The following is a 16102-nucleotide window of genomic DNA, read 5'->3' on the forward strand; positions in this document are numbered from 1 at the left end:
TTTGCCCAGCATCAGTTAGCGGCAGAGCTACTGCTTGGAGGAGGCACTCTATGTCTCCCCAGCCTGTGCTCAAAACCACCATGTCACACTGCCCTCCTGAAAGGCTACTGACATCCTTAAAATACAGTCAATGTTGTTAAAAATGCTAAGGTGCAGTGATTCCACTTCTGGGTATTTGTCCAAAGAAACCTAAAACACTAATTCAAAAAGATATATGCACCCTTATGCTCATTGCAGCGCTATTTACAACAGCCAAGCCATGGAAGCAGCCCAGGTGCCTGTCAGCAAGCAGCCTGACAAAGGAGCAGCGCATACATGCAATGAACACAGGGAGCAACAGGTATTGCAGAATTTTTTTTAATTTTTTTTTTAAATATATCTTTATTGATTTCATAGAGAGGAAAGGAGAGGGAGAGAGAGAAAGAGAGAGAGATAGAAACATCAATGACGAGAGTCATTGATCGGCTGCCTCCTGCACGCCCCCGACTGTGGATCGGGCCCGCAACCTGGGCACGTGCCCTGACCAGGATTCGAACCCCGATCGCCTGGATCCTGGGTTGATGCTCAACTGCTGAGCCACACCCGGCCGGGCTATGTAGAATTTTTAAAGATACAATGATCATAACCTTGTAGGTACCTAACAATAAAGCTTCAAAATGTACAAAGCAAATACTATGTCAGTTACTAGAAGATTTTGAAAAATCCATCTCACATTGAGAATATTAAAGCATTTCCATCAGGAACCGAGAGATAGACATAAAAAGTAAGTGTGGAGAAGATTTGAATAAAATAAATAGTCACAATAGTTACAGATGTGCAGAACCTTGCCTATATCTAACAGAAAGAAAACATGCTTTCTCAAGCATATAAGGAATATTTACCAAAAAACTAATAAACAATAAATTTCAAAAGAATTTAAAATTTCCAGACCACATCATCTTGACTAATGCAATTAAATTACAGGTCCACAGTGAAAAGTCTTACTTTAAAATTATACTTTCAAAAGTACAAAATCAAACAAAAAACCCCACATCTCTTAGTAATTATGGGTTAGGAGGATACTATAACGAAAATTACAAAATAGTATCCAAGTGTTGCTACATTCGTCTCAATATTTATAATTCATCCCCCGGAATCTCGGAATCTCTTTCCTGGGGCCCTTGAAGTGCTATCAGCCTGGACCTGGATGTATCTGAGCCGCTTCCTACTGCTTCATGGCAAAGCCCACAGCTTCAGGTGGGCTCCAGATCCCCAGCGGGAACAGGTGGCCCTGCAGGTGGAGCCGCAGCGCTGTCCTCTGGGGCAGCCCGAGCCAAGGCGACTCCCAGCCCCCCGGCCCCTCCTGGCCCCTCCCAGCCCCTCCTGGCTCTGGATTGGCCACCAGCCCCTGACCGGGGGCAGGGCCTCCTTATAGTCAGCCCGGGGAGCCTGCCCAGACACTCCGAAGTTCGTTAGCAAAGACTCACCCTGCTAAGACTGTGCTCACAGCTGAAGAGTCAGTTGCCAATATGTGCAAAGGACTTGCAGCCCTGCCCCACTCCTGCCTGGAAAGGTGAGAACTAGCTTGGCTTAAGCAGGGGAGATGCGGGAATCTGCTCAGGGAGGGTGCCCAGAGGGCCCTGCAGGTCTGGGGAAGCAGGTGAGACCGGTACCCCATTGCAGAGTGGGAGCTGCATCGCCCTCTATGAGCCACACAGAGGGTGTGAGAGAGCTGAGACGGAAGACAGACACCCCAGGGGGCCCATGCTTCCCGGAGCATCTTCTGCAGATGCCTGAGCCTCTGTGTGTTCAGTCTGGAGCACGACTCCACATCACTCTGCCCGGCTCCAGTCCTGGCTCCCCTGCTTTCCTTCTGTGTGAATCAGGCACTTTCCTTAGTCTCTCTGCGCCTCAGTTTCCCTATCTGTAAACTGGAGCCAAGCGCGCCTACCTCCAGGCTGGTTGTGAGGATTCGTGGCTGTTCAGGAAACATCAGAGCACCGTCTGGCGCCCGTTCTGTCGGCCTCAGCCTGCGTCAGTGTGTGGGCTGCAGGAGGCAGGCGGGCTTGCGCTCAGGCACAGGGGCTTCTCGCTGTCCTTGGCTTGACCCCATTAGAAGGGCTCAGGGGGATTACTGGACAGAGAAAGCCCTTGGGCCACAGAGGTTATTTATTGGCTGCCATTCTTTTTAGGTGGATGGTGGCTCCCTGGACAGTGTTCTGGGGGGACCCTAAGTGTCTGGGCTCAGCAATTAGAACACATCTGATTTGTTGGGAAATTTAACTCAACAATCCTAGCTGATGTAGAAAGGACAAGAATGGATCTGATTAAATGTGGGCCGAGCCTTCGTTATATGAGGGAAATGAAAGTGACCCCTGAGCATCCCCACTCCGTCCCTTAAGGCAGGGCAGTGTTAGCCTGAGAAGGCTGTGCCTTCCAATGGGCAGCTAGGGCTTCTCGTCTCACAACCTCAAGTCTGCTTTTTGATGACTTTTACCCTAGAAATAACCTCCAAATCATGTTTACAGAGATGCGTTATAGCAAAGGGATTTGTCTCCAACGACACTGGGACTGAAAATAATCTGACTCCCTGTTGTCAGAAGCATGGATTATTTTTAAAAGATACACATAACAGCAACTAGTTAAGTCATAATAGCTAGACTGTAACTAGGGGGTGATGTTGGCTGTTGGACGGGCCTGGGGGGGACAGGTGTTAATGGGTGTTAATGCTGGCTGCTCTCAGCCTGTCCCTCTCTCCTTAGAAAGCCTGGGAAACAGGCGAGAGGCACCCAGGGTTCCCTGAATATGAGGGTGCCTGATTAGTTCCCTCTCCAGTTTTGCAACTCTGGGGATTCAATCCACCCCTCTCGGCTTTAAGGGATGCCTGTAGCCCACGTGTTGTTGAAATCGTCCTGTACTTTCCTGTAGTGGATGGATGGATGATGGATGGATGATGGATGGATGGATGGATGGATGGATGGATGGATGGATGGATGGATGGATAGAGTACCTTATTCTTTGGGGAACAGTGGACTCTAGAATGGTTGGGACATCAGTGTGTCAGGCATCTTGTGGTCCCGTGGCACACTACCTAGCATCCAGTCAGTCATTACTAGATGTTTGTGCAAAGTTGGGTGCTGTTACTGATTTTGCCCTATATGTTTTTGTCAATATGCATCCTGCTCACTGAGACACAGGGATGGAACATTTCCTTCACTGGTTCCCCTCACCATTTTATACCTGATTCACTCTCAACATTAATCAGCACTTTCTGTATCTTTTAATGCACAGTCCATCCTTATGCTCCAGGACATGACTAAGGTTCACATGAAATATTATAGAGTCTGGAGGAGAAGCTCCTTGTGCATTGACCTCCGAACCTTTCGATTTCCTGGAGGGTAGCAGACTCCTGCCGACACTGTGTCCTATTCCATGGGTACATTTCTCAGTCTCTGGTACACTGGGAATGGAGCCATCTTTCCAGCTGCGATGCTGCCTGACTGAGTAGGGGGCATGGGATTGGGAGCATGGGGCTGTGAGCACAGGTGCACTCGTGGAGAGATTCTGAGACCATGATCCTAAAAGAAAATCGACATTTGAATTAATGCTTCTAAATCACACCTACCTTTCCTGACTCTGCTCTCCGCCTCTCCTCCCCACACCCCCACCTTTCATTTCCTCTCTCCAAGCTCCTAAGGGAACAGGTGCGCCTTCATGCTCGGATAAAGATATTTAAAATCCACATAAAATAAATTAGGGCAACACACAGGCATCATAAAACAACCTGTTTTTAATGGCAAGCTCTACTGAAGAGTTAAATGGCAAGTTCCTTGGAAGCAGAATTCGGTTATAAAAACCCGATTAACAAGTTGTCATGCATCATAGCGGAAAGAATGCTGGTGAGGAGCTGACTCAGTTTCGTCAAGATCTAAATTTGCACCCACGGGCAAGTGATTTCTCTCTCCCAGGATTCTGTCTCCTTGTGCAGTCAGGACTGTCGGCCTCCCAGTTTGCTAATGTTCCTTCCACTTCTAACTTTGTTTAAATAAAGTGTGATACATTCATTTCAGTGACTAGCAAGAGATGCGATTAGAGGGAAATTTTCATAAATAATGCCTCTCTACAAGATTCGGAGCAGAAAAGTGGATTAATGAAAACTCACCAAGAACCTATTGGTGCTGAAACCACAGCTGGGCAGAAGCCGTGGTCCCAGCGCGATTCACGAGAGAGCCCGTCTGACTCCTGGATGGGCGCCTCCTCCTGGATGTGCTCCTGCTTGTGTTTAGAGAAGCGCTAACCCAGGGCCAGCTCTGGCGCATTTAGAAAAATGATTCCTTCTTTATATATTTAGACTTTTGAGACTACTGCTTCTCAACACTCACAGTTGACCTCCCATATTTGTATATATTTAAAGAGACTAATAAAGTAAACTTTTGAGCAACAATTGGCACCACCAGCAGTTGAAACCTGTGCCAGGGGTGAACAGAGTTGAGTCACCTGAACGTTTATTTTTGCCAGTGATTTTCAACTTCTAATTTTAGCCTTCTTTTGAAAATTTATTTTATTTCCAGAGTCTGAACAAGTTTAGTTTTTAAAGTGAGTGCTGATCTTTGGGAAAAGATGAGTATTCTGACCTAGGAAGTGTTATCATTAGGGTCCCTGAAATGTCACCCTAACACCGAGCAGCCAGCGCAATAATCTTTGTCCATCGGTGTTGGTAAGTTCTGGTCCCAAGTTCACGGCCTCAGCTGGCAGGGGGGCGAAGGGTAAGGACATAGCTTTGGGTAAAGACTCTTCCCTGGGGTGCTGACTGAGTGCCACAAGCCTCACCTGTGCAGGTGTCTCCCTACACCTGACTTATGCTGAGATCATACTGGCTGCTGGTGGTGGGGTGTGTGGTCCATGGTTCACACAGGCTTCTGGCTGTGTCATGTGTGGCGATGCTGGGAGTTTCAGGATCTGACCTCTGTAAATGGGGAAGGGGGTGCTTTGTTTCTTTATTTTACTAAATGTTTGATTCCCCCTTCTCTGACTTATGTGGGTCTAATGTGGACAGTTAGGAGGGTGTCTATAAGCACAGCCACTACCTAATGAATCTTCTTTTAATGTTGTTAAGCCACAGAGAGGCCATGGCTCCTGGGCCTGCCTTTTCTCCAGCCATGAGCATATCCTTGGCTCAACTGCAGAGAAGAGATGAGCATTGAGTGAATTAAAGACTGTGGCCATGAACTTGAACCAATGATAGCTCAGTGAGAACGGACCTGGGATCATTTGAGAAGCCTAAAGACAAAGAGTGGCAGAGCCCTAAATGGGTTTAGGGTCACTTTCTGGGAACAAGCTTTCAGTAGCTGAGAGCCTTGTCACAAATGAAGTTGCAGATATTTCAGTGGCACTTTGTAATGTGGAGAATGTGATGAGCTGGGTAACAAAATTAGAGAGTAGTCACTTATAAAACCTTTGTTTCAATCCTTACTGATGATACAACATTGACTATTTCTCTGAGTTGCCTTGCAAACCTTCATGCTTGTCTTAGGTGTGAGGACAAGGACATTTCAGCCCAATTTGAGAGAAAAAGAAATTAGCTCTGTGCATTGGATCCCCTGTGAAGGAACAAAGGCACCAAGGGCTGGGAAATCAAGGGCAGTGGTCCTGGGGGCTCTGGGAGCTCTGGGAAAATTTTGCCGAGAGTTACAGGGGTGATGCCTACCTAGACTCAGGTTGGGCCCTGAAGGGCTGGGAAGTCAGCCAGGTCCAGGCAGAAAGGGGGCGAGCATCCGGCCCCGGTGGCCTGCTGCGCAGCCTCGGAGGTGGGCGGGCCCAGCATCGGGCCTGTGCAACATCTTTGCCCAGTCCACACATCCTCTCCCCGGCCAGCCGGGGGGAGCGGCCAATTTCCCATCACAGGCCCCTCCCCGCAGCTCTGCCGATGCACGTCCACTCCTGATCTCAAGAGTCAAGAGGTTTGCTCAGGGGAAAGATTTTTATCACCTTGGCCTAAAAAATCAAATTACCAAGAAGACAACCTAAACCTGGCATGTAGCAGGCACTGGATGGTAATTGAGGGTGGCAGGCCTTCAGCTGTTGGCAGACGTCACCAGACTGAACTGCTCCTCGAGTGAGCTGTGCTGTGTTCTCGCCAGTCCCTCCTCCTTCGGGCTGTGCTGAGTCACCACATACCCATCAGAACGTGGTTAGATCCCAGACCCTGGAGTCTGGAAGGACCCCCGAAAGGTTATCTAATTTGTTTTTCTTTCTTTAGCAAGGACTATGCACTGTTATGGCACAGATGATATCTGGGAAGGTTGATGCCTCGGGGGCCAGTGTTAATGGCTCCTGCCTTGCTGGCCGGAAGGCAAAGAACCTAAACTTTAATTAGTCCAGTCGGGATCAGTCATGAGAAACAGGAACCAGAGTGGCTGGAGGCCAGAGACTCCAGGTTCCGTCTGCACTGCATTTCAACGCCACGTCCCCACAGGGTAGACAGTGAAAGCCTGGTGCTTGGTTTTTGGCTGCCTTAGAAGGTGATTCCTAAGATGAGACGTGTTAGGAATGTTAAAGAGACCCGGAGTAAGGGGGGGTGCGGGTTTAGTCCATCCTCCGCTTTAACGTCACCGCGGAGCTGCAGTGAGGTGGAGCCAGGGATGTGGGGGTGGGGGCTCGCCTCTGCTGCCTCCTCGCGAGCCACTCCGCCTCTCTAGCCTCGTTCCCGTCTGTAAATGAGGACATTTATCTTGTTGGGAGAGAAGCTATAAGAAAGAAATGAAATTACGATAAAACATTTCTTTTTATGCTTCTTTGTTATAACCCCATCTTTTTTAAATAACAAAGGTGAGTTTGTGAGGCCGTGCAGTATGTTCACTATTTCATCCACAACTCTTTCAGCAGTTCTCTCTTTTTAAAAAAATACCAGCTCTTTGTAAAACATGAGCAGACATTGAAAACCATGACCATACTTAAACATTAACAATTCTTTAATATCCGTAAATATCCCGTCAGCATCCATATACCTCAAGTGGTCTTTCTGCAGGTGGAGGGTTTGACTCAGGATGCACGCGGGGAGCCCATGTGTTTTCACTGCTATTAAACTTTATTATTATCAGGTTGGTAAACACTAGCCATTGACTAGTGTTCTTTCTGCAATTAATTGGGCTCCAATTATGTAACTTGCAAAAGCACCTAAGGATCTGTAGGGAAAGAGAGAGCAGTGCTTTTATCTGTTCTGGGGACGCTAGCCACTCTAATTTGGAGCATTTGATAGAGCAGGTGTAGGAGGTGTCCACTGTCACTAACTGTGTGACCTGAGGGGTTTGTCCCCAGTGCTGTCACTTGCCCTTCAAGTCCCCTTACTCACTGCAGAGAGCATGTCATCGAGCCACCCCCGTTTCTCTATAGGAATCTGTTTACTTAGCTCCTTGAACCTGCCCACCCCCCAGCAGAGAGGGGACCCAGCCCTCTGCCCTGAGGTCCTGCCAACCTGGTATTCATGCAACCACTCCACCCTCAACACTGAAAGGGTGCCCCGAAGGTCTCCACCCAGGCACAGATACTTACAAACCCAGGGGCTTTGGAGATGGGTTGAGGTGAGGTGGGTTCAGTCTCTTAAATGTCCCCAAACAATAGGCACCTGTCTTTAATTTCTTCCTTCTTGCACATATTCATAGAACAGACTTCTCAGATACCAGTATAACTGGCTCTGTAAACAGGGGGACTGTCCTGAGTGGGACTCAGGAGTCTGGAGCGGGAGTCTGGCTTCTGCTCAGTGCAGAGGGCCGTGGCGGTCAGCTGCCCTGTCCAGGCTCATCGCCAATCCACAAAGGAGGTGCTCAGTGATGACCCCTGGTACCTCTCCAGCTTGTCCACTCTATTGTTCCTAATTTGGATGCCATGTATCTTGGGGAAAGATTGCGTTTTTCTTCTAAATTTGTATCTCACCCACGTCCGATAGGAAGGCCAGGGAACCAACTTCAGGATGTAGGCTGAAAGTGTTGATTAAAATGTGTGCTTCTCCTCCCGGTTCTTTGGATCTCAATGAACTAAATCAGGAACTAAAGCATCTGTCTTTGAAATGCTTGTGACAAATTCAGAATCAACTCCCTGTTTGTGAAAAACATATGTTTATGTGCAGTAGAACATGACTGTTTTGTTCCAGTGAATTCCATGAAAGGAAAAGACCATCTCAGGTTCTTGTCATGCTCGAGGGTGATGTCCATCCTTTCAGATACCGTGGATTCTAATTGTCCATGATTCCTACACTCTGCTTACAGTTAACCTAGCTCCCCAATAAGAGTGTATGTTCCCTGTGGGCAGGACAAGGGTGAGGCAAGGACAGGGATATGCCGGCCCTTGGTGGCAGCTGTGTCCCTTTGTTCTCCATCCTGGAAAGGGTGGCCCACTCATGCCCAGGAGACCCATCCTTTGCCCCAACAGTGAACAAGTTCTCATCCTCGAGGCTGGAAGGAGGGGAAGCAGTGTCTAGGCATTTACATAATTAAGCAGTTTTCATGTAGCCGCTGAGCAGACCCGGCGGGCCCCACAGTTCTCCACGGGTGTGGAGACTGCTTCCGACGGCAGGAATCCACATCTGGCGTATAGAATCCCAGCAGTTTCCCTTCTCGACTCGGATGGGGACGTGTGGCTTGCCTCTGGACCAGGCTTGGGAAGTTGGCCTTCCTGGAAAATCTGTTGGGTGGTCAACACAGTTGTAGGAGGTGCGTGTCGTCAGCAGGCGATGCCCACGTGTCCCTGGCCTTACTCACCCCGACCACAGTGCTCCCGGAAATCCCCACGAGGTGTTTCTCTGCAAGGCCGTGTCAAGATAAAATAACTTGGCTTGAAATTTTATCTCCTTCCAAAAGGAAGTCTTTGACGGCTGAATGGGCTCAGCCAGGCCATCTTTGAATGCTCTGGACGGGGGATTCCTGAGAAGCAGGGTGGCCTCATGCACACAGCAAGTGAGGCTCAGATCACTCTGTCCCCCACGCGTTTTCCTTTCTCCTGCCCACTGCTTCCCAGACGCCTCTCAGCAAAACACGGAGCCCCTCTGGGCAGAATCTCGCCCACATTCACAACTCTCCATTCTGGGAAGGTGTTGGAGCTCTCCCGCTAGAACCAGAGCTGCAGCGTGAAGTAATGATCTGTGAAAGACGGTGCACTGCGCTCCGCAAGTGCTCGCGGTGGGAGTGCAGGTGCTGCTGTGGCCAGGCCACTCCTTTTTGACATTTTCTTGTGCAGAATATTTGTTTTCTGCTGAGACACTCATCTGGGGGACTCAGGAAGCTTAGAAAGAATCAGGATGTTCCATTAATAACGTAGTCGGCTGTGTTTTGGCAACTTATTTTAAGTAGTAATTTACAAGACATACTTGAGTCAGCATGATGGGGGGACCCACTAACCCGTGTCCCTGGGGTAAGGTCAACAACACAGGTCACACCAAGGACGTTCTCAGAGGAGCCGGTCATCTGAGGTCTGGGGCAGGCACTTTCCAGTCTGACTCTGCTTCCGAATCCCCCAAGTCTCAAACACAGACGTCACTTGAACACACGTGTGCATGCCCGTGAGCACAGCACTCACGTGCTGAAACACATGCTCGCACGCACACGCACACACACGTGCACACCTCCACTTGATATTTTTATGACTTGGAAAAAAGATGGATTGAGACCCTCGCAGAAAATGGAACCAAGGTAAAGATGAGCCTGCGCTGAGCCTTTCGTTTTGCTGAGATGGACGCGGGTTGCGGCGGCTGCTTCCCTGCCTGGCAAACACCTGTCCTTCTGTGCACCGTTTGCATTCTGCATTTTCTCTGTTAGCTGCGATCAAGGGGAAGCGCTATGAGCTGGGGTTTCCTGGACCTCCTCATTGATGGGCTCTGCCAGTGATGTCCTTTGCCCTCTGTCTAACGTGCCCAGCCCAGAGTCACAGCCTGAGGAGAGGGGCAGGTCACAGGACAGTTCCTTCTACAGGTGGAAAGCAGGTCCAGACTGTGGGCGACTCGTCCAGGACCACAGTGACAGCTGCCTCTGATTCACGGTCTCCAGATATCACCTTCACTTTATCTTATCTGATGAACTTTAATTTGTGGTTCTCCCACTGACACCATCTTTCAAAAGGTTTTGATGACCAAACTACAGTCTTCGAGAAGAAACGACTTTTCGTTTCTACATACCAGACAGATGCCTAAGCTGCGACTAGACAAGTGTCTGACCACCTGAGAGGTGACTGTGTACAGTAATTAAGAGCCCAGGGGCCAAAATGAGATTGGGTGGGACTCCTCGCACGGTCATTTCCTGGGTGACTTGGGGAACTCCCCTAACCTCTCTGGCCCCGTGTTTCTTCTCATCGGTGAGATGGGAACAACACGCACCCTGCCTCATCGATTACACGAGCAGGTCGGGCGGGCTCCGTGTTGAGTAAACCAGAGGGAGTCACCGGGAGCGAGTGCTTTCCCTTTGCGTGTGGCTTTTCTCAGTTATCTTCGTGTTGGGAGACCTCGCAGCTCGGGTTTCAGAGAGGGGCCGGGGCACGGACTGGAAGTGTCTCCCTACGGAGCCAAAGAGGCGTCGGATGGACTCCAAGGAATAGCCCTGTGCGAGGGACATCGGAAAGTAAACGAGACACCGGGTGACAGGGTAGGAGAGAGGGGTACACAGCTAACCCGCTGAGTCTGGGTGACGAAACAAATGGGCTGCTGGCAGAATGTGGTGGCCGGAGGGGAAGCTTGTCTTAGGAGGCAAAGGAGACGAGCTTATTCCTTTGAACTCTGACCTGCTCCTTCAGGGATTCTCAGTTGGTGTCAAGTCAGAATCCCTTACCCTGACCTTCTTGGACAGTTTTATAGTTACTAATTTGATTTTTTTTTAAAAACCAGCTATAGCTGTCATATGCAAGACTCCAGGGAGTAACTCAGCATATGCTGCAAACTGAAGCCTGTAAATGCAGCCAACATCTGTCCCATCTGTGTGCAAATGTGAAGACTGGGGACACTGTGGATTCGAGCTTCTAAGCACCCGCTTTGCCTTTTGGGGGCCGGGAGAGAAGGAACAGGTTAGATAAAGTAGCTGGTCCAGGGAGGGAAATGAGATCACTAAACGTGGAAAAGGAGACCTTTCAGGAAAGGTCAAAGACTGAAGGTGATCTGTTAATAGAAATTAGAATGAGAGTGAACACAGGAATCAGCATGTCCTGTGGTAACCACATCGGGAAACCAAAGCTGGGGGGCGGGTGGTTTCCTGTTGCTGCTGCAACAGTTGCCCCGGGCCTGTGGCTCTCAATCAGCCCAAACTGACCCCTACGCCCGGGGCCAGGGTAGAAGGGTGGGTCCCCATCCCTTCCCGAGGCTCTGGGGAGAAGCCCTGTCCTTGCACCTTCTACCACCTGAGGCCGCCGCCTTCCTTGGCTCATGCCCCACCCCCATCTTCAAACCCCCCATCAGCCAGCAGCGCCGGGAGGGAGGACGTGGGCTCACAGCCGGCCTGCCCCAAGGGGGCAGGGGGAAAGTAGTTTCTGCCTTGGGACCCGCTCCTCCTCCTGTGCCTGTTTCTGTGCCTTGCAGACTGTCCTCTGTCTTCCCAGGTCGCAGGTCGTCCCAAGGGTTCAACTGGATACTTTTCCCTTTAGGAGACACTACTCTCCCTTTTCTGTGGGGTGTCCCTGGCCCCCTCTCTGGTCCTGCTCCCCAAGTCCTCAGGTCCCTTTTCCCTGGTTGCGTCTTATGTCTGCTCGTCTCCTATCAGCTGTGACTTGCGTCTATAACATGTAAAACTAACTCGCGTTCGTCTGAGATCATTGTGTCTTCAGCCCTGGGGGCTGCTCAGCCCACAGAGCCCTGTTCACCCTCTTGATGCCCCGGGGTGACCGTGTGCTGGGTCCCTGGACCTGTTCCCACGCCACGCCCAGACACGCCACGAGGGGAGCCCGCGTCCCCACCCCGCTCCGGAGGTGAGGCTGCGCTGCTCACCCGAGGGAGGGAGGGAACTCGGCAAGAACACGGGTGAGAAGGCGCAGGGGGTGTGACCTGTCACAGAGGCAGGGACCCTGAAAGCGTCTTTGGAGTCTTTAGAAAATGTGTTAGGAAGACGTGGGCTTCTGTGTTAGGTTTGGGAAGGACCGGCGGGAGCTGGGAGGGAGCACTTGCTGTGGGACCCAAGCCAACGCCCGCTTGTCCCCTTCACTCCGTGCCGGCCAAATCACACCCCGTGTCCACCCTCAGGGGCGCTGACCCTCTGTGCTTTAACCTCTCGCAGAACTTTTCCATCCTCCTCGTATCTCATCTCCCTTCTTGCCCGACAGTCTTCACTTTCAACTTGGGGTGGGTTCGATATGATCTTATCCTAACCCCGAAGGGAGGCGTTGTCGGCATCGCTGTGTTACCAGTGAAGCGCAGAGAAGTTAAATGTCACGTCTGGCCCGAGGCTGGACGGTCCACTCCACGCCCTGCGCCCCGGGGCGCTGCCTGCCGATCCAGGGCTCTCCCCGACCGCTGCTGGGCCCCATCCCAGTGAGCGAAGCATAGAGTCTTCTTTCTAAGAAGGAAGGCTGGAGGTCAGGAGAGGCGTCTTGTTAACTTTGTAAAACATCCTCCACTCTCTCAGGGCGGACACACAGTGGTGGCTTTATCAGCGTCTGATAAGGGAAGGACTATAGAGACAAATGCATGACGCAGTAAGTAGACAGGTCTTCAAAACAGATCTTGAGACCAAGGAGATGCTGTGCAGGACGTGTGGGCGGGAGAGGAGAGATGGTTTGAAATGTAATTCTGTCCTTCAGACAAGAAGCAGTCGTCTCGGGTCATCATTAGGGTCAACAAACCCTCTTAAAAATTTGGCAGAGGTAAATGTTTACCAAGTGTCCTACTGGTTGGGGGCAGCATGTCTATCGCAGGAGTCCACGTGAGAGGACACTGACACTCTGGGACTTGGCTTCACTCAGAGATGTCACCCATGTCAACGTTAATTAAGGTCTCAGGGAGTTTCATTCCCCTTTCCCTCTCCTTCTCCAACACCCTTTATTTCCCTTTCCCCCCTTCTTTTGTATTATATAGAAAACAAGTTACATAAAGTAGGGCCACACAACTGGAAACTGACTCTAGAGTCCCTCTTTGTGATTTAGAGCAGGGTGACCAGGGTCTGCTCAGGGGCGGTCCTCCCAGGCCTCGGACAAGCTCCCGTGGGAACTCCTGACCCCTCCGCCGCTGGAACTCAAAATAAACCATAAATTTCTGTCTTCCTCAGCATGAGGACCATCTTCCCACTATTCATTATCCGGCTTCCAAATTGAATTACCAAAATCCAGAAACGCTGCCAACGACATCTGGAATAAGACAGGGAATCAAAGGTCAAAGGGACAAAATGCCTCTGTCCTGTCTGTCTTGTCCCCTCGCTCTTTCCTTTGTCACCCCAGTAACCTACCCTGACTGACGAGATGTCAGGGACAGTTCATAAAACCATGGGAAACTGCCATTTCCATGGGAATACTTGTGTAGAGAGTGGCTGTGCTTGGAAAAAACAATACTCTTTACTTTTTTTTCTATTTTTAAATAGCAGCACAAGGCAGGGATGGGACAGAGGACTCTGGGCTGTGCTGGGCTCTCGGTGACTAGTCTTCTCTGTGCTTCAGGATCCATGATGGACACTGTTCCCAGGCCCCTGAAAGGAACTTATCTTTCGTGTCAGACAGATCTGCGTTGTTCTAGTCTGTTTATTTATCCGTTCAGTAAACACTTATTAACCAACACCCACATGCAAGACGCTGTGATGGTAGGACAAAAATAACTGAGCAGTAATGGAATAGGTAACATTTACAGACTGATAGTAGGACAAAAATAACTGAGCAGTAATGGAATAGGTAACATTTACAGACTATTGACTGTACCAAGTGCTATTCTAAACTCTTTAATGCATTCACTTATTTAGCCTCATAACATCCATACACATAAGTGAGGTAGAAATTATATCATCACCATTTCCCACAGAAAAATAGAGATTTAGAATAGAAGCAACTCACTGAAGTCAGTCAGCTAGTCAGGGAGAGCTGGAATATAACCCGTGTGCGGGCTCCTATGTCTGCCTCCCTCCTTCTCCCCCCTCCATCCCTTCCTCCCTTCCTTGTTTCGTGTTTGTCCTGCTCAACTAAAATATAAACTCCACTAGACGACCTTGTCCTTTTGTTTCACAGGGAATTTCAAAACCTATAATAGTGTCCAGCACTTGGCAAGCATTTCATAAACATATTTTTAATGTGTTGATAAATAAGTGAGCAAAAGGAGACGCTACTAAGGCTGAAAGCAGAGGTCAGGAGGTAGGTGGAGGTGAAAGGTTCTGATAGGCCCATGTGCCGGCACTTCCAGGCACGTTGGATGCACCTGCCATTGCCGATGTCATTTCTCAGTGTATTATAGTTTGACCTGGATCATTAGGTAAATAATCACCAATATGAGCAAAGGCCTAAAGCGCTTCCAGGTAATGATTTAATTGTGTTTGGACACAAAGCTGTCATTTCTAGAGTTGTATCATAATACATGAATAATAAAACCATATCAGTATTTCACATTTTCTTCACATTTCATTTATCTTTCCTGGGCATTTGTTACATTTGTAGGAGCCTAAAAAGGTCCTTTTTACTCCTGTGGCAACTGGTTTTGTGGTTTTCTGCAGAAGGCAGGCAGCCACCTGGCGCGTCTGCCCTGCCGCCACTCCCTCGCCTGCACACCGCCCCCCCCCCGCCCCCAGCCAGCACGGGGCACCTGCAACGCAGACTTCCGTTGGACTGGAGTGATGGTCCTTGGCAAGGGATGCCTGCGGACCCCTCTTTTGGGAATAGGTTGTCTAGTCCCTGCCCTAAGCTTCCCACCTTCCCTCTACCTTGTCTTCCTTCTTGACTATTCTCAACACACGTCTGGAGTCGGACGAGACCTGCCATGGCGATAGTCAAGCCTCCCAACCACAGTGCTGATCTGTGCCTTAGAGCTGCTTCTGTTTGAGTCCTGATGAACCCTGGTCCCAAGGTGGATTCTGATCTGATCTGACTCGGTGCCTCTTCCCGTCAGAGCCCGTCCTGCCTGGTGGGAGGCACCGCGGGAGCATGCTCAGTTTGAGCCCCACTGGTCTACTTTGAAACTGTAACGGACAAAAATTGAATTCAGCCGCATCAAGTCCTTGTGGTCATTTAATGATTTTGCCTGTCCCCAGCCAACCCAATTAGAGACACTGAGCTCTTGATGGCACACCCCAGTATTTCACACGCCCCGCCCCAGAATGTAGTTTTTCTATAACCTAGCAATTCAGTTCATTCATTTTATGGATTCATCAATTTTATAGAACCAATCTTTAGGGGGTGTCAATTCAATGCCAGGCCCTGGGCTGAGGCTGGAATTGTGAACAGAACCCATACTGACTGTGCTCTTGGGGCTGGGACATTCTCCGGGGAGAGGGCTCTAGGACTCCAGTGAGTGCCGGAGACAGGAGGGCCGTGAGGGAAATGCAGGTGCTCTGGCCGTCCCCCTGCACGGTCTCCGTGTTATCCCACGAGTAGGCCCAAACCCCCAGAAGTCAGGCCCTGTCACCATCAGCGTATCCCATCCGCTTGTATGGATAACCAGGAAATATCCAGCATACACCTTGCACATGTGTGTCCAATGTTCGGCTGTTGCAAGTATCTCCAAGGCAAGGGACATCTTTGTAACCTTCAAAACACCGAGCACAGGACTTTATAAATTGTTGGTTGTTGATCAATTTTGCTTGAATATAATTGTATTTCTAACAATTCAGCTGTTTCTGTTTTGAGTGATCTGGGCTGTTTTCCCATGTGCGCTGTGAGGTAATGACTTCCTCCCGTTCCTGTTAGCAAGGAGGAGCGAGGCAGCCCAGGACCTTCCAAAATGTGATTCCCGGTCAGCGTGCCCTCGCAGGGCATGGATTTAAACCTGCACAATCCTACAGTTACCCAAACCCTGTTCAATTTGAAATCAGTCACGTGGGTGGAGGGAAAGCACTATCTTCCTCTGAACCTGTTATTAAAATTTCACCCAGGTGCTTCCAATTGATTTTATTTCAAAACAAGCTTTTCTTTGTCAACAAAAGGGTAAGAAGGTGTTGGTAAGAGGAGAGGAGATAGAAACAGTTTCTTG

At 49.7% G+C, this 16102-nt stretch overlaps 1 protein-coding gene across 1 annotated transcript in view; it reads left to right on the forward strand.

Annotated features, from left to right (window-relative positions):
• Positions 1-1444: 1444 nt before the first annotated feature.
• The window catches only part of RGS5 (regulator of G protein signaling 5), a 35975-nt gene continuing 21317 nt past the window's right edge, over positions 1445-16102 (forward strand). The window contains exon 1 of the mRNA XM_081120933.1: positions 1445-1552. Within this exon, the coding sequence (XP_080977059.1) occupies positions 1509-1552 (44 nt within the window). The 5' untranslated portion in view covers positions 1445-1508. The remainder of the gene's footprint in view (positions 1553-16102) is intronic.

Source organism: Miniopterus schreibersii (genome assembly GCF_964146895.1).
Source record: "Miniopterus schreibersii genome assembly, chromosome: 19".
NCBI classification, from domain to species: Eukaryota; Metazoa; Chordata; class Mammalia; order Chiroptera; family Miniopteridae; genus Miniopterus; species Miniopterus schreibersii.